This window comes from Micropterus dolomieu, linkage group LG21 (assembly GCF_021292245.1).
Source record: "Micropterus dolomieu isolate WLL.071019.BEF.003 ecotype Adirondacks linkage group LG21, ASM2129224v1, whole genome shotgun sequence".
NCBI lineage: Eukaryota > Metazoa > Chordata > Actinopteri > Centrarchiformes > Centrarchidae > Micropterus > Micropterus dolomieu.
In genome coordinates, this window is record NC_060170.1 from 26,894,962 (window position 1) to 26,916,580 (window position 21,619).

A 21,619-nucleotide genomic window follows, 5' to 3' on the forward strand; every position below is an offset into this window, starting at 1 on the left:
TAATATACGACTTGTCCACATGAAGATGGAAATGAAGTTGGTTTACTTCTCTTTCAAAGTGAAAGTCAAAGTCGATACCGACAAACATACAGTAGCCTATATTAAAGTGTAACACTACAGAAAGTGAAAGTTATCGAGGTTACAGACTGAAAACGACTTCTACCTGACGGTAACGTTAAGGTTTGTTAACGTCAATGTTATATCAGCTTAAACGACATTAGGCTATATTTCATTAGATTAAAGGTAATTTTAGTTACTAAGTAACTAATACTAGTTAACTATCGTTAAGCTAAGCTAAATTACAACAGTTTTACTAGTTTTAACGTTAGTCACCTTTAAAGACTTAACGTTAACGTTACATAAATTGTAAATGTGCCAGTAAGTCAAATCCTAACGTAAAAACGCCAGTTTTGTTAAGAATGTGGATGGTTTTCTGCAAATAAAACTTACAACTTAGTCGTTCATTTTGGTGACATTTAACGTTAACTTCAGCCTGTCCTAAAGTCACAGTATAACCTAGCTATTAGCATATGAGGGGTTAACTCGTAGCTTTAGAACGACACTGCAAACGTTTTTATATCTTGTGATAGCTTTTCTCAAACATAGTGCCTCCTATAGTATTAAGATAGGGTCTCAGATTTTGGTAACTGTTCTTCATAACGTTACAGAAATCTATTAGCTACCTGAAAGACATTGTACAGACTTTGAAAAATTGTGACCCTCTAAATATGGAGGGAATTTGGTCAAATCTGCTATCAAAATATAGTTTGTGATCAAGTATAACATGTTTATAGTGTCATTATAGCTCAAATTCATAATTGGGACTATGATGGGTAACAGAATTTGGTGGAACACTGCTCATCTACCACATGACACCAAACTACATGCAGTTGTAAAACATGAAAAGTGACACTTCAATTTGTTCTGAGCGTCCATCTTTGTATTTATTTCTCACAGAGCTGCTGGTCTTGGACACTTTCCCTTTGTTGAAGCAGGATGTCACTGCCATTCTTTGGCTGGGAGGTGGCCTATGATGATGACTCACCTCGTACGGAGCTGGGGTCATCTCAGGAGCCCAAAGACAAGGGTGTCTACACCATGTACCATGGCACCAGCATTGCCAATGCACGGCTCATCATTTCCAATGGCTTTCAGCAGTCGCCCCGTGGCATGCTGGGAAAGGGCGTATATGTCTCTCGTGAGAAAAAGAAGGCAGAACGTTATCCTTTAAACAATAACCCTTCAGACCGCGTGGTCCTTCAGCTACGTGTGCGTGTTGGCCGTGTCAAACGTATTGACAAGGACGACCATCCTATGCAGTACACCTGGAGCACGCAGGGCTACGACACTGCTTGGGTTCCCCCCAACTGTGGCATGAAAGCTGTGCCCAGTGGCCTAGAGGAGGATTGTGTGTTTGACCCCAAAAGAGTGACGGTGGTGGGCATTGCAAAGGCACCAAACAACACCATACTGACAGAGCTTCAACAGCGTGTAACTAATAGTCAGAGAAATCCCAGCGGAATATATGGGGGTGCAGCGTCACAAGGTGGTGGAGCTGTGGATGTGTGTTCACTGTGCAAGAGAAAGACCCAGCTGGGCTCCTCACACACCAAGCAACAGTGCTGGGGCTGTGGGCAAAACATCTGCATTCTCATGACCAAGCATGTTTGTCGAGTTAGTGTCTGAGAGCGTGTTAAGGACAAACAGTGCTGTAGTGAAACAGATGGAATGAGAATCCAGGTCCATATAGCCTTATTAGGTGGAGGGGAAAACTTAAGAGTAAACATTATTCTCACCTCAAAGTATAATACTACTTAAGTGTGATTTTCTGTATATTGACAGATCAGCATGCTTAGGATTATGTGAAACCAAGAGGAGACAATCTATACATACTGAGCAAGATGTCTTTATTTCAGCCTTAATGTTGATATTGGTTACTTAATGTGAAGTGCATTTTGAAATTGTACGCAATAAGACTCATGATTTTGATATATTGAATTCATTGACACTGTATAATGTAAAACCAAAGAATCATGGAAAGCCAATAAAAGTTATTCATGATATCAGACCCAAAATGTCCAGTTTGATATGATTTGATATGATACAGTCAGCCTGTGGATAAACCTAACACTAAGCAGGATGATTTCACAGTGATGCAGTTGTAGACAAAATTCAGGATGAAGAGGCGGCAAGCAGTGAGTGAAACTCCAGCAGTCTTTGATCTCCATTCATTTTGGCATGGTGCAAAAGGTTCTGCAAAAAAAGGATGAGAATATATGTTCACTCTCAAAGTTGTGGTGACAAAACCGTGTTCACAGAAGTCATGGTTGGAAACAGACTAATATATATCGCTACAAAAATGATTCAATCTAGTGCCAGTGCAGGTATGAGGCAGGTCTGTGCTCACATTGATTAGCTCCTGGTCGTTTTTGGCATGCAAGTGTCTGAGGAGGTACCAGCTGGCCACCTGCACCACTGTCACTGGGAAGTCTTGAGAGGGGACGATTATCAGCCTTTCCAACAAACGCCTTGTTTCCCTACAGAAGACACACACAGAAATAGGCAAAGGTATAATATGAGCCCTGTTCCTTGTTAAATGAGAATCATTTCTATTGCGTTGTCTGGATGTCTCACATACCCAGGCGTACATTTAGGAGCAGAGATTGTAAATGAAATGCATTCCCAATTGTGCGGCCCGTGTTGTAAACGACACCTATTCTCATTAGCTCTTGAAAACATAAGGAATTGGATGAATCTTATTTGTTGCCTAGCTGGAATTAGCTGGCACAAATGTCCTACTTCTGTTTTCCAATATTTCTGATAAAATTAAACTCCTCTCTGGCATGAAAGGTCCTTTTGGCATTGTTATTATGCTTGGCACAGAGGTGTTCCTGCAGCATCACTGAAGCAATTTAGCCAGTTCATGATTGGCATATTCCTCAGCTCTCTCATGAATGTAGCATTCTAAGTAAGTGTCCTGGCTGGATTGTGAGGTAGCGACAGAAGGCTATTATGTCAGGACATGAAAACTTTGCTTTGGAAACTGCTTTGCACTTCCAAAAGTACCAACATCTTGAAAAGAAAGATTGAAGTACAGATCTCAAGTTTCCGCAATCGTCTGATTCATTCATTCACTTTAGATAATCCATTACACTTATACACCAATGGGATAAAATCATTTGCATACTACCTATGGCAGTGAAAACAAAACACAACACAAAAGCACTGACCTAGCAGCCATCTTGGTCACATACTGGAGCAGGGCCTGGAAAAGAAGGGCCACAGGGCATGAACCCAGCTTCAAGACCTCAGTGGTGGCTTCTAGTATCAGGGTCGTCCAGTCGTTTCCTGGGACACCCGCCTGAGGTCAGATCACACAGTGTTAAGAATAAAACTAGCTACGAGAGGCCAAAATTAAGTTTTATTCATCTACTCAACTTGTAATGTTTTTAATCCTATTGTTTGCAAACAATATGTGTAACACCTGCCTCCTCTGTGTAAGTAATTGCTTTCAGAGGAGCAGTGGCTGTAATTTAAAATAATGTGATATTCACAGGGTTATCAAAATGTCAAACAAAAAAGAATTGTATTTCATTATGGTAGGCCACAATGGGATTTGCTCCAGTGTGAGCAGTGCACTAAAAACCACATCCACTCCAGTTAAAAATCACAAAAGCAGCTTCTTGTCTTGTTTGTATTTCCACTGATCCTCTAGTTCTGCAGGAAATTGACCCATCTTTCATCTCTACCTTGTTTCGGCCCATGTGACAAGTGTGTAGACAAGAGCTGCCTCTGGCCTCGTGTGTGAGTAGTAATATGCAAATCTTCTTATTCCTATTATTCTAAAACACTACTAGTCCTTGTTAAAATGTTCCTACTCATAGCAAAAAAAAAAATCTCCGATAGCTGTGCTGTAATAGCTGTACTGTATCACCCTTAAATGCAGGGACTCACCATACAGGGTCCTAGGGCTAGCAGGGCTAGTCGGAGAAGGCTGGCTACCTGGCTGCTGTGCAGACCGAGCTGTGAGGCTACCTGCAGACTCTGCCTATAAGCCATGACTGCCTGAACCAACAGGCCCTGGCTCCGATACACCTCAGCCAGCCACTGAGAGAAGGAGAGTAGGAGAGTGACGGGATGATCAAGGACGAGTAGTGAGAATGGGAGATTTACAGAGGGTCGGGTGGGAAATATGAGGGGTGAAGAGAGAGGTATAGGATGTTAGAGGCAATGTGAGATAACAATTAGAAGGAGAGAGGAAAATTGCTTAAAGTTGATGCAAAACTGAGACTACTGGTACAAACATGCTAGTATTTTCAGCTAGTAATATGATACAATGACTTCTCATAAATTAAGCCAAACTTCACGGACAATTATTTTCATTACATAAAATAGCTGACTGCATGTTGATTCAGTAATGGCTGTAAGATGACTTCTACAGACACAGAATGATATTGCTACACAGTCTGTAACATTTGTGGTCTCAAACAAGCTACAATCTGCTAATATGCACATGGCTTAATGAGAGAGCCTGGTTTCGTTCGAGCTTCTCCCCTGAGGGTAGCAGTCATTTGATTATAAGTGCAGCAATCTGAGGTCTCAAACAAGGCACAAAAATGGTCTTCATTTAACCAGTGTCTCAGTGGAAGCAGGACAAAAAGGTTTTATCATCAATACAGTTCAACATGACCTTAATATTTAAACCAGCAATCATCCAAGACTGGGACCATCAATATATGTTCAAGTCTCGCTGTTTAATAGAGAAGATAGCGGTAAAGCACTGTTTGTACTATTATATTACTACTGCTTCAAATTAAAAGGAGCCATAGCTTGTCATTAAGTTACTGCAATACAAAAACTGGTGCAACATCTTAAATGATGAAGCGTCCACTTACGTGCCATGCACCAATGTTTGTGGGGTTCGCCATCACAGTGCTGTTTAGTTGCTCCAACACAGAGACTGGGAGGATGGTACCCCCACTGGAAACAAGGAGACGCTGACACTGTACCTGTCTCAGTGACAGCATCACAGCTGGGTGTTCTGGAGAAACATTCAGCACCTGGGAAAAAGCAGGCAGAGTATGAGGAACACAGCAATGGACAGAAGAGATGATGATATGAATGTGAATATAACTGGTATTACTTCATCTATGTAATTTCAGCCTAAAACAAGTGTAACCCTTTTTACAATTAAGTAATTCAGAGAATAATATCTCACCTGTGAGCAGAGGGCTTCTGCCTGCTCCAGCTTTCCCCCCAGCGTGAGACCAATCACTGCCTGTTGCAGTACCCAGCCCTCTAGAGTCTGGGCTAGAGGGCGCTCCACCTCCTCCACACTACGCACTGGAAAACAGAAAGGTGTCAGTTATACATGCAAATTGCACAAAAAAGTAAACGGCATAAAACACACACACACACCTTTCTCAGAAACCACCGACATAAGGATTTGCTCCAGTCCTTGTCTGCAAGGAGCAGAACCTGAAAGGTAACACGAAGTGTTTTCTGTGTGACAGGCAGCCATTAATCCCGCCCATGTTGCTGGATCATCTGAAAGTAGAGACACAAGTGGAGACTCAGATCACATGGACTTTTCAAAGTGTAAGGTAACTTTACATTTTCAAATAAATGTATTTATTAATGTATTAATAAGGACATACATAAGGTAACAAGCTTCTCTGTGACACAAAGCTGCAATACTTCAATTATACTGTGTATTTGATGGATGGAAGAATGGTACCATACACAACATTTAATTAATCTAAATAAGAGAATTTACACAAATGTATTTCCTAATACTAACTTTACCTCACTTCTTTAAGACTGATTTATTTTCTAAGACATACATTTGAGTTTCCACTGATAAGTGTGTGTGTGTGTGTGTGTGTATTTATATTTATACCAGGGCAGAGCAGAACAGCTCTCTGCATAGTCTTCAGTGCATTCCTCTGACTGTCCTCTCCAGAGTGTCTCCCACTAGCTAGCTGGTTTACTCCACTGTACAACAACGCCCTCTGCAGGCACATAAATTAGATTAACACAGTTTAATATGCAGTATTTTTTAATGCAATCTACATCTACAGTGTAAAATAGATTACACATTATAGAATCCAGGCAAAATAACATGATCGTACTGAGTTTCACTTATAATAGCAGTGAGGTTAGACAAAGTGTCAAACAAAAGAAAGAACACAACAGATAAAGATACACAAAGCCATTTAAACATCAATTCACCGTCACTCTTACCTTTCCTAGGGTCATACTGGAGAGACAGGCAACATGACCTGCCATGGCTCCGCCCTGAAACACGCAGCAAACAAAACCATGAACCCTTCCACTATAACTGTCCAGCAGCACTACAGCAATAGCTTTAGAGGCTGCTCAGTTAAATGTGTGCAAATATAATAGACTTGGGATGTGTGTGTGTGTGTGTGTGTGTGTGTGTGTGTGTGTGTGTGTGTGTGTGTGTGTGTGTGTGTGTGTGTGTGTGTGTGTGTGTGTGTATATGCAGCCTTACATTAGCCTTCTTGGGGTAGTACTGTGGTACCAGTCTGGACAGCAGTGCCCACAGTGATGGGTTTCCAGGATTGCTGTAATAATACAGAAAAATAAGACAAAGACTTTGTAGAATTTGTACCTTCTGTATAGGCTTACCCCATAAAAAGTATTCTAAGAATTATTATGTATGTGATAATACAGTCTCAGAAACAGAGAAATGTCTATCCAAAAATGACCCCAAACTAATGATAGTAAATGCAGTGATACATAAAATCAAACTTATAAACCTATCACACTACCAAGTTTTTGTGCAATCCTCCACACTATGCACCTAAAACAAGGTTTTAAAGGCTCAGTAAATCTGGCCTTTAGTGTCAAAAGTTTATTTTGATTACATTGATGTATAACTTTAATTTTAAGTCAAATCAGTTACTTAAGGGTACAGCACATCAGTAGGGCACTCTAAACGCATAAAACAAGCAGCTTACCTGTGTACAGCTCTGGAAGCCTCTCTTTGCACCGCACTGTAGTTGCCCTGCAGGGCTAGCAAGGCGCAGGTGAGCAGACACCGCTGCTCTATAACATTCCCAGAGGCGGAACCTTGCTTCAGCAACTCAGTCAGGGCAGCAGCAGCTAGTGTAGCATCACTGTGGACCAATCCCAGGGCACATAAACACAGCAGAGACTCTGAGATTGGCTCCTTTAACATCGAGCTGTGGAGACAGAAAGCAGAGAGATAAATACTTTTAGCTTGAAAGCAAATTCAGTGTAAGCATAGTCACACATTATCGTCATGTGGTAATAAAGATTTTCCTTGGCACAATCAAATGGTTTTGGGAAGGTCGGACAATTTGCTGTCAAAGAGCATCCTTTTAAATGCATCATATTTACATGGTTCTTTTGCATCAAGCATTTCCTAATAGTTTGTCTTTCAGGTTTGGTAGTTTGGCATCAGAGCTTGTGATTCCAATACCGTTTGGCCACAAGCACTTGAGCAGTCCCTGACTGAAATGGAAATTAAAAAAGCCCAAATTACATTATTGCATGAAAATGAGGAAATATATCATAGCTTTGACTACATTATATTGCCCTACTCTCAGAATTATAATGCAATGAAAATGTATTCATCAGAGGTGGATTATCTATCTCTAGTAAGTGTGAAGTTTAGTTTGAAATGAAGACTGGTCAGAAAAACGCACACTCAATCAACCTATACAGTATTTTTAGTTAGTGGACAAAAATGTGATAAACCACTGGTAACGGTCCAGACAACACTGTGGACTCACCATTTAAACAGCAGAGTCTTAGCTGAGTCTAGGTTACCATCCCGGTGCTGAAGCAGGGCCAGGGCTGTCAAGATGTAAGCCTTCTCCTTCTCACTGGAAGCCACAGCCAAGGCACGTTCATAGGCTAAAGTACACACACACACACACACAAACACACACACACACAGTTTATTAAGTTCAGTCACTCTGGCATGTCAACACATATACAATCTCTAATTTCAGTTTGTCTCTCCCTGTCCTCACCGTTGATGCTCTCTTGGATGAGTCCTGCCCTGCAGTAGGCCAGAGCCAGCCCTGTCAGGTCACTCAGCTCCTGCAGTGAAGTGGAATTATAAACATGCGCTGCCTCCTCCCACTGGCCCGAGGTGCTGCAAATGACACAGTAGGACATACAAAGAATGGAGTTTGGCATATTTGTGAAGTATAATCGAAGATGGTTAAAGTACATTGAAAGTTGAGTAGGTTGTTACCACAAAGCACGGCCATAGCAGCCCAGAGCAAAAGCCAGCTCTTCTGTCGAGGACATGGGCCGAAGCAGTTCAACAGCTCTGAGGAAAGAGAGTTAAGATTGAGAAAGGTGAATGATCTTTTGTCTTCCATTATTTTCTTGGTACACCACTGCCTCATATGTGAGCTGTGGGTCAGTGTAATTCAGATAGACACCTTTGGTAAGCCTGTAAGGTCTGCCTCTTGAGCTGCAGATGCTCATTCAGGTAGCCAAGCATAATGAAGGCATCGGGGTCAGACTGGATCCTCTCTGACAGAGGTGCAAAAGAAACGTCATGTCACACATCTATCTGTAACACATGACCCAAATACAATCAAGGGATCTGTGAATCCTGCATGTGCATCAACTCACAAATATATGCGGTACCTGTATACTTGCTGAGAGCCACCTGAGCAGCAGAGATGGCGTTCATCTGTACTATGTTGTAGCGGTACAGTTCAGAGTCCCTGTTGCTCTTATCTAGCAGGGTGGAACATACCCAGTAGGCATAGCCTTTCACTCCCTCCATCTATCGGGAAAGACGAGTGATGAGAGAGATGTAGATGAAGAGGGAGAAAAAGCAAAGAAAGGCAAGGCATAAACATAGTCTGACAAAGTAGAAATAAACTATACAAAAAGCAATATGCTTATAGCTGAACATTTAGCAGAGTGACAGAAAAAGTTGAAGCAAACATTAAACTGTTATTAGCCAGCTAATTAGTGGGTATTATAATAACAACCCCAGTAGGTTTGGGAGGTAACGCACATGTGTGCGGAGTTCAGTGGTGTGCCTGAAAAGATCCATGGTGTCATAGCTTCCCACTCTCTCTGCTATCAGCGCCTGGTGGGAGGACAATTTAGGCAGATAAAGACAAAGAGGCCAACAAGAGAAATTCACTAATTCTTCTTATAAACTAACTTTATTCTTTACAAACCTTGTACTCAAAATTATACTTTAAACTAAATTAAACTATACTAAGCCAACAACATATTATATCTTATCCAACCACTGAACTTAAATTCATTGCATTGGTAAATGAAACTTAAATATAACTAATGAACTGAACTACAGAAAGACCAGAAATGGCTTCTTCTCTGTATTCCTATGCACAACACTTGTACTATCTCAAGTAAACCTGATTATCTTACAAACTTATCCTTTCATTGTTAGTTTTACCATTAGATTTTGCCTGATGTTTAACATATGCATGCATATATTGTACAGGAAATATATTTGTATGTGATAAAGAAGACCCTTGGATACTCTGAATTATTAAAACTTTGACATGATCAATTAAAGTGACCTTTAAACATTTTCTCATGATCATGATGTCTTTGTACCTGTCCAATCCAGCAGTTGACATAAAGTGGCTCCAAGGACTGGGCAATCTTGAAGGCCTCGTGTGCAAGCTAAGAAAATAAGACCAGACTTTAACAACCACAACTATGATAAAAACAAAACAAACATAAGAAAATTTATCACACACACCTCTATATTGTCCTTTTTCAAATACAGGGTGCCGAGGTTGGTCCAAGCAACAACATTCTGTCATGAAATATTAAGAAGTCACATTAAAACTAATAATTTCTGAGAATACGATTCTTCATCTGAACAAATGTGCAGTACATACATTTGGTTCAACTTGTATGGACTTGATGAAGCAATGCTGAGCCAGAGGGAAGTTCTCAAGACCTGGTGTAACAAAAGGAAAGTGACAAGATAAAACTGCATCAAGTTCCTGTGACACAGATCAATCAAAAGTAATTGTATTAATCAGGGGAAAAAATGTGTATCTACATACATAGTTAGGATTTGATTTTCTGTCTGGCTATTTATTTAAACCCTAAGCTAACGCCACAACCATTTTCATATTTCTAATGTATCAGATTCTATTTTTATTATACTGACCCATGACTTGTCCTAAATACTAGTAGCCTAACTACTGCTACTAGTATCTACATTTTAAAGGCAATGCAATTAAAGAGGAAAGTAATGTAATAGTTTCTTCCTCAGGGCACCAAGTCTGGTTGGTACAGCCATCTCTGCAAGATTAAAGCTTTTTTAGACACTGAATAAAACTTGATCAAATGTCTGTAGGTTACCCGAACCAATTAAAATGGAACTAAATTGTATTTCAATGCGTGTAATTTATTTCCTGAAGTAAAATGAAAACATTTATTGTTGAAGCCACCCTTATTACTGAGCAGTATGCTGTGCATTTGGAATACAAAATATTGTTAATCCTTTTTAGGCTGACAGAATAAAAGATGTAGCTTTACACTAACAGATGCCTGCAGTTCCTTGCATTTTGACAGTGGGCGCATGTTAATTTAGGGCAGAGCAATGAGAGTAAAATAAAATGTAAAGGCTTTTGTTTTTTAAAATAAAATACTCTACTTAGAAGATGCAGTCAATACTGCATCACCTGCAATACCTTTGCTCATGGAAATCACTCCCAGGGCATTCCAGTAGCTATGGTTCCCACTGTCCATCATAATAGCCTTTTTTAAACACTGAAAAGAGAGAAAAAAAACTCTAAAAAGACCACCTCTGAGAGTAAACGTTGCTAAACTGTTGCTGGGCAGCATTCTGTGAAATACCTGCTCAGCCTTCTCTAGGAGCAGAGTTGGGGAGTTCTGGTCACCCTCTGCAAGGCAGGGTAGACTGGACTGGCGGTAATAGTTGAGTCCTAAGTCATACCAAAGGCTGGGGACCTCAGACATCAGCTTCAAAGCACGGGCGTAACACCTGCAGACACAACGATGCACTTAAATTAATGTTCAGTGTGCAGATTCTATGCTTGAGTATGCAAGGGCAACAAAAAGACCCTTATGGCATTAAAGCTATTCAGTGTCAACTTGTAAGTGTACTGATGGTAAAAATTTATTATCTGACAGAGTAGCAAAGGTATAAGCAGCTCGGAAAAAGTCAAGGCCTGTTTGTGGTCATACCTCTCACCGACTTTGAGTGTTTGGGCCTGTTTCAGTTTGTGGCTCTGGGTGCTGGGGTCTAAACCAGCCAGCAGGGCAGGCACTAGAACCGTGGCTCTGTTTGGCGACACGGTGCTGACTGCAGTGCAAGCATCTCCCAGCAGCTTCCACAAACAAGACAAGTCTGGACGCAGCTCCACAGCTCTGATGAGTACAGAAATTTGGAAGGATGAATGAAATCGAAGAAACAGTCTGTGTGATCCTGTGATGTAATGAATCACAGAAAATTAATTTACTCACAATGTGTATCAGACAGACAAGGCATCATTTGTAAATGTAAAAGCTCCGTATTTGTATAGCGGCTTTCTAGTCTTTGCGACCACTCAAAGCGCTTTTTACACTACATCGCATTCACCATTCACTCACAAACAGAAAATAACATTCACACACATCATACACTGGTGGAACAGCCGCCAGGGGCAACTCGGGGTCTATCTAGTATCTTGCCCAAGGACACTTCGACATGTAGCCTGGAGGAGCCGGGGATGGAACCGCCAATCTTTCGATTAACAGGCAACACGCTACATCTTCTGAGCCACAGCCACCCTTATTTTAAGATTAACAAATTAAACAAATCTCTAATCATTACCTGAAGAGGTTCTGTATGGCTTGCTGAATGAGGTCAATGGCTCCCCAATCTCTGCAGTCCTCCATTAAACTTTTTGCCAGAGACAGCTGGCACTCCCCAAGACCTGAACAACAGATCATATCAATCTGATTAAAATGCCCAGGTTCAGTTCTCAGACATATACAATAAAAAGCACAACATTAATATACATTGATACAAACACCTACCTTTAAGAGCAGGAACATAGTCCTGCTGTGCTGTGATCTGCAAGTACTCCGCAACCGCCTCTGTGAACTTTCCCAGGGTCTGTTTAATAGCAGCAGCCTGATAGACACAGTAGATGGAGGAGGGTTGAAGCTGATGGGCCTTACCAAAGGCTTTCAGAGCCGCTGTGAAGCTCCGGCGGTTTAAGTAGGCCTCACCTAAACACTCCCAACACACCCAGTCCTCAGGGTCTGCTCTCAGAGCTGCCTGCAGACTAAATATAAATTAAACGGTCAATAATGCTTACACACTTACAATACCTATGATAGCGTTAAAGACTTGAGATAATACATTTTACTGTCTGAGATTTTAAACTCTTACTCAGCTGTAGCTTGCTGATGCTCGCCGACCTTCAGGTGGTATAGTCCTCGTCTCATCCAAGCCCATTTAGCTGAGCCTGGAGTGGCTTTCTCAATCACTGACTGAAGTACTGCTAAGGCAGTGTCCTGCAGCATTGAGGGAAGAGGACAGGAAAATATAAAGGGAAGATAGGTAAAAAAGGAACATGGGAGTGTCCAAGACAAAAGAGAGGCACCTTTAAGTAAACACTATAACAGAGTGCCAACACCGCACATGAACGTTGTGGTATTTTGTGACCGTTTGCCAAATAATTACCATATCGTCTTGTTCCATACTGAGATCCACTGAGGCAGCTCCAGACTCAGCATCATCGTTGTCCAACTCAAAAGCCTTCTTATAGCAGCCCCGTGCCCGGCCACGATTATTTGCCGCCTCCCTGTAATAATGTCCAAGGTAGCGGAATACACAACCAAGTTGTGGGTCTAACTTTGCAGCCTGAAATGGAGAAAGGAAGCTTTCAAACTAAGATACCATTTGGCACTTCACTTGACTTCAGGCAATAAAAATCATGTTGTGACATTTCCCAAGTTTATTTGTGCACGAGTTAAGCTACGGTAGCTAGGCAACGTTGGAGAAACTAGCAAGAGAGAGCAAGACTTTGAAAGTATTTAACCGCGTAAATCCCACCCCATCCCGCACGCCTCCTTCTGAAGCCATTCCCCCAAAACACTTTTTCACATGCAATGAGTGCACGGACAGAGTGCACGCAGGGAGGCAGTTAGACAGGAAGGAAATGATTGGCTGCGTTTGCTTATTACAGTCCTGCAGACGCCATAGATTTGTTTTGTTTTTTGTTGCTTTTTTTTCATTTTTGTGTGAGAGCAGCTGATTTATTGATGTAAAGACAATTTCAGCAAATGCTTCTGAAATAAACTGCCTAACCTAGCTTTAAGTTTTAATGTTTTATCTTTGATATTTGAGAGATTTAGTGAGCATAAATGAATATATCTCAGAATACAAATCTCCTCACCTACCACAAATTTCAAAATTTCAATAATTGTAATAACCTTGAGCAAATGTGTATGAGCTTTGCTCCGGTCTTTACGGGTCTCTTCTCCCATGTCCCAGTAGAGTCGTCCCAGCAAGAAATAGTACTCTCCACAGTCTGGGCTCTGGCTAGCTGCCTTTAGGAAACTAAACAACAGAAGAGAGAAAAGTTCAGCGTGGAGAACTAAACCTTTTTGCACCACACAAATTATTTTATTTTTTGACAGTGTGCAGTGCTAGATTAAAAACACACATGCACACAAAAAGAAACACGCAGTTTTTACCTTTCCTCTGCCAGCTGCTGCTGGCCCTGAGCCAACTGACCCAGTCCTCTCAGTACCAAGCCCTCAGCCAGGTTAGGGTTAGATGCCACCAGCTCTGATGACACCTAAATGATGACACAATAGTTCACTTTGCACAATCCTATCTTGTGTCTAGAGAGACAGACATGTATTTCACACGGTTATTATTTTTATTACTATTAAAGTTACACATTAAATTATTTACTGCAATAATGTGTTTCCTATCAATCTGACATTTTCCCCCAGACAGAAATCAACAGGTAAAAGGGTTTCAACCTTAAGTGCTTCATCAATTTGTCCCTTGTTAAGGTATGCACGTCCTTCAAGGGCTACTAGAACTAGGTCTTCTCCAGCATCTGGGATCTAAAAAAGAAAAGACAACAAATAAATAGGATATTTACGATAATAGGTGGCACTACACATGTACGTCCAAGGTTACAGCTGCAAAACAGATTCATAGTAAACCCAAAACAAACAAAACACTTTTAATGCTGAATTACTTAATACACAATTATCTAAATTCAAAATTAGAGAACATACAACATGCTAAATAGTATTAGTCAATCACATTACCTGTGAAAATGTCTCCAGAGCAGAGTCTGCTGCCTTCTGTCCTCCACTCCTGACTAAAGCCTCGAGTTTCAGCCTAAGCAGTTTGACCCTCAGCTCTTTATCCCCGGACACACACACTGTCAGACCTAACAGAACCAGAAACACAGTGAAGTTCAGTATCTGCTTCGGGGACAAAAAACAGCTGCCGACGGTTGTAAACATCCTTGATTCATCACTCTTGATGAAGTCTGATTGGACAATTCTTTTGGACTAGCTGGATCAGTGATTACATGCTGTTGTGAGGTCATCTATAGTGATATACAGAAGACTAAACATACCTTGGGAGCATGACATAGCACTGTCTGAGTATCTGTGCATTTTAAACTGAGCTTCAGCCAGACTGTACCAACCCATACTGCAGCTCATTTTCTTCAAGCCTAATAAAAGAGAAGAGACAGATCATTGGGAGTTAGCATCTATTAAAAACTACAGCAATGGTCATGAAGTGTATATCTCAGTATAAAGCTTTCAGGAGCCTTTTACATACGCTTTCAACAGTAACAACATAAACAAACAGTACTGCGCAAGTTCGTTACTCTGGCCCAAACTTAACTTCCAGCAGACTTCTGCAAGCAATACATAACAAGTAAATAACCTTAGCTGCCAGTCGAAGAAAAGAATCGTTACTTGGCCAAACTGAAATGTGATAAGGTCACACTACCAGACCTGTTGAACAAAAGAATGTTTTTCTACCGACCTGTCTGATTTACCGCAGTGTTTCCCACAGAATGACAGCGTAACTGCGGCAGTCAGTGCTGATAATGTGGTGGGCCGCCACAAATAAATGAATGTATGGGAAACACTGTACTTGATATCACTCAGCGTATTAGCCAGTAAACACAAACCCAGTGATAAACAAACAGAACGGAAGTTAACTTCGGGCCGGGCGTGTCACCTTGGCAACACATCCGATGAAAGCGTCTATAATTTGTTGATACACAAACTAACCTTGTGCAAGGTAATTAATGGCATCTTTAAATCTTCCTTCTTCCAGTGCTTTGGTGCCCAGACCCAAGTGACCTAATCCACTGTCAGGAACCAGACCCAGAAGCCGGGAGAAACAGCTTACTGCATCCTTGTTCTGAACACCTTCAAATACAAACACAGCATGTATTTAGTGAGACTGACTGCAAAAGTGAAAGATTCCCCTCAATGCCTGAATGTGACACTTTAGTGCATTTTATTTGACAAAACTCTTGAATATCTATAAATCAATCATTGTATTCTGTGATTTTAGATTTTGACAACAGTATCTACCTGTTTTGAGGTAGTGAGAACAAAGGACTTCAAGAGGATAACTTTGGTCAGGGTAGAGGGACAGCATGGACTCGCATGCCTCTTTCAATTTGGCTTCTTCTTGTGGTAGCTATGGTAAGACGAGATTCATGAGGAGCAGCTGATTAAGTAAATTATTGAACAGGGCTAAATATGAGGTATCCTACTTTTCTGTTATCTTTGATAAACATGAACACCTTGTTCTTGCAATTATGTGGTGGTGACACAGACATCAGATAAGGTGCACTTACTTTAGAAAGACATTTGACATAGTCAGCTGACACCTTCTTGTGTTCCTCTCCTGGTACAGGATCCATTAGAACCATTGCCTTCTCAAATGCTGTGATTAACTGATGACCACGAACAAACAAAACAGTTACCAAATGGCAGATGGCATAAAAATACGTGCATTAAAAATAACATTAAGAGCACTCAAAATATTATCTTTATTTGTGTCTATTAATGAGAGAGATTTGAGCTATAACCCTTTAGGGTAGATTGGAGAGGGTGGACTCTTGTGTTGCAGTTTTTCTAGATAAAAAGAAACACAACACGGCGCTGAGTTTCTTTCCACATTTGGGGAAACCTTACATGCTGGTGAGTTTCATTGTCCTGCTCTTCCTCATTAAGGCAGTCTGAGAGGAGTTGGGTCATCTGTTTCCATAGCTGCAGTAACTCTTTTTTGGTCACAGCCTCTTCCTCCTTCAGCAGAAGGAGCTGCAGCCAAACCTTTGCCAACTACATGCAAACATACAAAAGCATTCAAATGTGTGAAAAGAACACAAAACAGTGTTGTTTTTTTTCCACTGACTGCACATGCCTCTAAAATACATACCATTAAATATTCTTTGTCAGACTGATAGATATCTGACAGCTTTTTGATCATCTCATAACATTTATTTTTGTCAGAGCTGTAAATGGAAAACATAACGAGAATCAATAACATTAAAAATCAAATGTGTTAAATTAGTCTAAACTACATTTTGCTAAGAAATCACAGGGTGGGTGCAAGTAAATACTAGCATTATCACTTCCTTTGCAGTTAAAAATTATGCTTTAGAGAATTTCCCATGTTTTACCTTGCATACAGATCAACAAGCTTCTGATAGACATTAGGTAGCTCAAGTTTGAAATCCCACTGATCAGTCTTCTCATAAAGATTTGCCAAGCCCTAAAACACAAATGCATTTTTGACACAGTTCATAATGACTGGGCCTGGGGAGAGTTGTAATATAATATGAACATCCTCAGCATAAATTCACCCATTTATGCTCCTTACCTGCCATGCCAGTAGCTGCTCAGGCTCCAGCTCCACAGCCTTTTTATAAGCGGTCTGTGCCTGATCTGGCTGTTCGAGTTCACTGGCTGCCAAGCCGATGAATACCCAAGCATTATAATTGTTCTTCTCAAGTTTCAAAACAGCCTAAAACCACATTGAAGAGTGCAAAGTCAGCAGCTATACATCTCTACATTGCCTTATTCCTTACCCAGACTCCTTGGAACATATGCACATAAAGAGCCAATACCTTATGTAAATGCCTCACTTTTACGTTACCTTGCAGTGTTTTAGAGCCTCTTTGAACTCTTTGTTTTTTATGGCCTCTCTGGCACTTTTCAATGCTGTTTTCACTTCTTTATTAGACATCTTGTAATTATCTGAGTGAAAAAAGAGCCATAGAAGAGTCAAAAAGGTTAACAGCTGACTTGACAGTAAACTTCTGACTTAGTTAGCAAGAGTTTATATTAACTTAACGTTAACTAGTGTTGTTAGCAGTTTTAGCTAACGTTAGCAACCGTTAAACACATTTTAGCATTAGCGGAGTTTGTCAGCGGCTCTACGCTAACGTTACGTATTTTGGCAAGAGAACCGGCTTCAAACCTTAATTGATACATAAGATGGTTTTTGTCCAGTTGGTTGAGCTGTTACACAAATAGGGTTTGCAAATGTGAACTAAAATTTGAGGCAGCTCCTGTTGACAACTTGCCCTGCTCTCGTTGGCTGACACGGAAGTGTAACACAAGCAGCTTCACGCCGACTCCGTATTTTCAAAATAAAACTACTTCCAGCGTAGTCTACTCATAGAAGGGTCTACCTGATTGTGTAAGAATAAAAATAAAGACAAATATACAAAAGTGAGCAAAATATGTATTTATTTGAAACAAATTAATGGATTAAGAAATAAATAATGAAAGGATATGTACATTCTTCCCCACTATCCCCACTGAAAGTCTAACTTTTGTGTGGAGGTGGATACGTGTCAGAGATGTGATGTGTAAGTAAAAGTCCAGATTCAGTCATAGTGTGAGCCTAGGACATTAAAAAGGATACTCTGTTATGTCCATTATTGGCTCTCTAATTGGTTGTCTAAGATGTGATAGTAAAAGAGTCCATCTCATTAAAAAACAGACACCTTAAAGTTAACCATAAAGATTTCAAACTGAGCCATAGAGCCACTTGTCAATAGCTCTCTTATTGGCTAACACATTTTTTTGCCAATCTACATGCCACCTGAGGTTAGCAATGACCTGGCTGTAGTTTCTCCCCAAACTATGGCGCCAGGCACCAAATGCTTTTTTATTGTAGAGATGGACAGCTGTAGAAACTTTTGGATAATCTACAATGCTGCGCAAAAGCTTGTCCAGGTGTGTCCACACGTCTGGGAATTTGAAAATTACATTATGAAGTTCTTCTTTGTCCAGTGTTACATCTGCAAAACACAGAGAGTACAGAAAATCAAAGGCAGACATAGTTTTAGGATTCTTTTTTGAAGCATATGTGTGATTGAAGTGAGGTTTCTGAAGCTACAAGCTACTCACCAAAAAGCTGTGGGGGAACACTCAGGCCATCTGCATAGGCAATATATTTCCACCGGCCACTTCTCAGCATGTATGTAGAGGCATTGACATTACAACCATGATATTCACTCAGAACCCAGTCTGGATGTTGCTTGTTTGAAAAAGCGCTTGCCTTGGATAGCAGAGGAAGGAGCGAATGGCCACTGAGGATACCTTGTGCTGGAATACCAGCAATGTCTGCAGAATACACAAGTGTGTTACATCAAGTTAAATTAGTCAACCCGAAACTAGACAGACATTTATTGATTTAGAATTTTTTTTACAGACATTTAAATTCTATGTCTTTTTGTCTACTTCCTTACCCAGCACAGTGGGATAGAGATCAACCAAAGACACAAGTTGGTTGACCTGCAGGCCAGACATAAGCCCAGGCCCCATGACCAGCAAAGGAACATGGGAGCTGCCTTCAAACATCGACATCTTGTAAAACTGCCGGTGCTCCATGGCTAGCTCTCCATGGTCAGCCGTAAAGATCACAACAGTGTTGTTAAGCAGCCCATTCTCTCTCAGAGCTGAAATCACCTGGCCTGGAGAGACAGAGGGTGTAGGAGTCACAAAGTAAGCATTGAGCTGTTGCTGGATCTTAACTTAATTCAGTCGAGAGACATTATTCAAACAGTAGTGACTGGATAAAGTGATGGTAAACAGGATCTCATTGCAGACTAAGGTCTGGACAAGTACTCTAGACCTTATTGACTGTATAGACGTTAATATGTCTTTCAAATCTTAATATATTAACTTACTTTGAGAGGGAAAGTGAATGAAGAAAAACTATTACAATGAAAGTGGACAATATGCTTCTCTTGCAGATACAGAAAGGAGTGTGCAGATTAAATAAAAGCCTAATTACTGTCATTAGGGAAGCTTTCACTTATATAGGACACTTTCATAGTATGTGCCTATAAAAAGCATTTACATTTTTTAAGCCTTTATTTATTCAGAGAGGTTTCACTGAGAGTTATTCAAGTCAAAGTAGCCAAATGTTTTGACAGGCCGCACAGTGACACTGCTAAAGAAATTCAGTGCAAGTTACACTCTAAATTTTATATATATTATTATTACTGATACGCCTACAATCTGGCTACCTGCCTGCTTTGCTATGTCTTGTTTTATAGCCAGTGTTGTACACTAGCTGTGCTGCAAATGTTATTGCAGAAAGTCTCTCTATGTCTGCTTTCCTTTAGTACTTTTATTTTTGTCTATGTTGGGATCCTGTAAGAATGGTGACTCATGTTTTTTTTCTTTACAGTACATGTATGGGTCTGTGAACCTGAACAAATGAACTGCTCCTTGCACAACTGGTCTTAGTTATCTTGGCAACAGTTTGATTGAACAGTTGAGAAGAGTTCGGTTTGATCTTGAGCCATTTTTGTGAGTCCAAAAGACCAGGGTTAGAGAGATCACCCACTGGTGAAATACAATGTCAACTAACCCAGCATGGCATCTGCTTCAGCACACATGGCATAATAGAAAGCCCGTATGCGTTTGACTTCCTCCTCAGTGAAAACACCACTGCAGTTTTTGGTGAAGGTGGAGTAGAAGTCAACAGGGTGCATGGCAGCTATGGGCAGCCATTTAGGAACAGTGATGAGCTCAGAAGACACCTGTGTATGTGAAATAAAAACTGCTTTATATTTTATAGTGATCTATATCAACATATAATGTCATTCTACAATAATGGAGAAACAGGGAAAGAAAAAGCATGCCTTTTTCAGCCAGTATGGTGAGGTAAGGAAGGTGGATCCTCCTCCAGTGGGCCCCAGTGATTCAGTTTTATATGGGTGAGGTAAATTGAGGCCAAGATAAAGAGCAAAGGGTTGGTGTGAGGATGCACCTCTCTGGTGGATCCACTGGGTAGCGATGTCTGTGTTTTTCCAGTCTTTTCTCATGATCCTTACTGTTGACATGTTCCCAACAAGTTGTGTAACAGGCCGGCCCTCTTGGCGCAGGAGAAATTGAACATCTCGTGTCCAGGCCTCAACTCGATTACTGCAGAAGTGGCACATGCAGACAGAGACACAAAACATGGGAAGTGGAAAAAAACACGTGAGGAGAAGCAGCTAAAAGAATGATTCACACTGCTGTGGAACTAACAATTCTTCTGTGTGTATGGTTGTTTACTGATCTTAGTTTGGTGAACAGGAATAAGAAAAGGTTTTCCTATTTGAGACAACATTTATCTGAGATTCACCTTTACACTCTTGTCCATATTTCTGGCAATATCTGCCTACCTGACAGAGTGACTCCCTGAGGTGTAGTCCAGCTTGCCCATTATCTTGGTAAGATATCCGTTCGCCTTCAGCAAATCCATCCATGTTGTTGCATTAGCATCGAGGCACTTGTAGTTGTTCCATGACCGAGTGAGGTGAACAAACTGACCGCTCCACATTGCTGAGACCAAGAAATTAAATAGTTACATTCATTATTCCACCTATATTACAATCTTGAATACCACAATATATTTATATTATCAATTTAAAGATAAATCCCCAGAGTATTTCAGTGGGTAAATGACCTGCTCTTGAGGGGCAGCAGATGGGTGAGTTGGTGTAAGCATTGAGGAATGTGGTACCAAGCTCCCTGAGGTAGTTTGTATATGGAAGCTGCACAACTTTGCTGCCAGGATCAAAGGTCAATCGCCCATCCTGCAGAAAGAACAAAACTGACATTTAGACCCAAAGCCACTGAGATACAGTCACACAAAGATTGTGAAAAATAAAGCATCTCTGTAGCCCTGCCCTCTTATAATGCCCTAGCCTAACAAAAGCTACTGTTATTGTGGCAATTACCATACAGAAGTAAAGCACTATACTGTATCTTAATTCATACTTACAAATGCATCACTCATCACCATCACAATGTTGGGTCTGGTTCCATTTTGGCCCAAACTTTGATCAAAAATTTGAAACAGGACAATCAAAGCCAACACTTCTGTATTCATGACAGCGTTTCAGCTCCTTCAAGTTCTGATGATTTGCTATTATGAAAGAAGAGATGTGTCTGAATTAGATGAGATTCGTCGGAGAAGAAATTCAGAAAGTGTTCCTCTTTGAACGCGCAAGTTCCTTTCGAGTCTCTGGGACTTGATATAAACATCCCGGTTACCCTTTCAAAATAAGAGTTGCTTAATTTAAAT

At 40.7% G+C, this 21,619-nt stretch overlaps 3 protein-coding genes across 5 annotated transcripts in view; 1 reads left to right on the forward strand and 2 right to left on the reverse strand.

The window, feature by feature from the left end:
- Positions 1-24: 24 nt before the first annotated feature.
- Positions 25-2,068, forward strand: LOC123959909. The gene is made up of 2 exons (XM_046034243.1): positions 25-180; positions 958-2,068. The coding sequence occupies exon 2, from the start codon at positions 997-999 to the stop codon at positions 1,684-1,686; it is 690 nt and encodes a 229-aa protein (XP_045890199.1). The 5' UTR covers positions 25-180; positions 958-996; the 3' UTR covers positions 1,687-2,068.
- On the reverse strand, positions 1,891-17,653 carry ttc37 (tetratricopeptide repeat domain 37). The gene is made up of 41 exons (XM_046034241.1): positions 17,507-17,653; positions 17,183-17,283; positions 16,907-17,050; positions 16,707-16,798; positions 16,463-16,538; positions 16,219-16,365; positions 15,879-15,977; positions 15,610-15,718; positions 15,301-15,441; positions 14,631-14,729; positions 14,314-14,438; positions 14,017-14,103; positions 13,723-13,826; positions 13,459-13,585; positions 12,707-12,886; positions 12,413-12,537; positions 12,055-12,305; positions 11,849-11,951; positions 11,221-11,403; positions 10,870-11,017; positions 10,704-10,782; positions 9,900-9,961; positions 9,758-9,814; positions 9,610-9,678; positions 9,035-9,109; positions 8,656-8,797; positions 8,445-8,538; positions 8,252-8,329; positions 8,025-8,149; positions 7,782-7,905; positions 6,984-7,208; positions 6,515-6,587; positions 6,244-6,297; positions 5,900-6,011; positions 5,419-5,547; positions 5,219-5,343; positions 4,896-5,060; positions 3,955-4,107; positions 3,231-3,361; positions 2,408-2,537; positions 1,891-2,253 (listed from the first exon to the last, which is right to left on the reverse strand). Exons 2-41 carry the CDS (start codon positions 17,270-17,272, stop codon positions 2,173-2,175), a joined length of 4,713 nt encoding a protein of 1,570 aa, XP_045890197.1. The 5' UTR covers positions 17,273-17,283; positions 17,507-17,653; the 3' UTR covers positions 1,891-2,172.
- Positions 17,654-17,761: 108 nt separating this feature from the next.
- The window catches only part of arsk (arylsulfatase family, member K), a 4,397-nt gene continuing 539 nt past the window's right edge, over positions 17,762-21,619 (reverse strand). Inside the window, exons 1-8 of one of the 3 annotated variants that reach the window (XM_046036095.1) lie at positions 21,317-21,565; positions 20,999-21,128; positions 20,715-20,874; positions 20,190-20,472; positions 19,916-20,087; positions 18,786-19,010; positions 18,445-18,660; positions 17,762-18,335 (exon numbers count right to left, since the gene is read on the reverse strand). In XM_046036095.1, coding sequence (XP_045892051.1) covers positions 18,061-18,335; positions 18,445-18,660; positions 18,786-19,010; positions 19,916-20,087; positions 20,190-20,472; positions 20,715-20,874; positions 20,999-21,128; positions 21,317-21,424 — 1,569 coding nt within the window. In that variant the 5' untranslated portion in view covers positions 21,425-21,565 and the 3' untranslated portion in view covers positions 17,762-18,060. Of the gene's footprint in view, positions 18,336-18,444; positions 18,661-18,785; positions 19,011-19,915; positions 20,088-20,189; positions 20,473-20,714; positions 20,875-20,998; positions 21,129-21,316; positions 21,567-21,619 lie in introns of those variants that run through there. The other 2 variants (XM_046036096.1, XM_046036097.1) reach the window with 2 other exon arrangements.

Coding starts and splice junctions, on each gene's coding strand:
- LOC123959909 (XM_046034243.1), top strand. CDS start 997: ATGTCACTGCCATTCTTTGGCTGGGAGGTGGCCTATGATGATGACTCA.
- ttc37 (XM_046034241.1), bottom strand. CDS start 17,272: ATGTCTAATAAAGAAGTGAAAACAGCATTGAAAAGTGCCAGAGAGGCC. Junction 8,330..8,444: donor ACCTTACAGGCTTACCAAAG/GTGTCTATCTGA, acceptor CTCTTTCCTCAG/AGCTGTTGAACTGCTTCGGC. Junction 2,538..3,230: donor GTGACCAAGATGGCTGCTAG/GTCAGTGCTTTT, acceptor TGTCTTCTGTAG/GGAAACAAGGCGTTTGTTGG.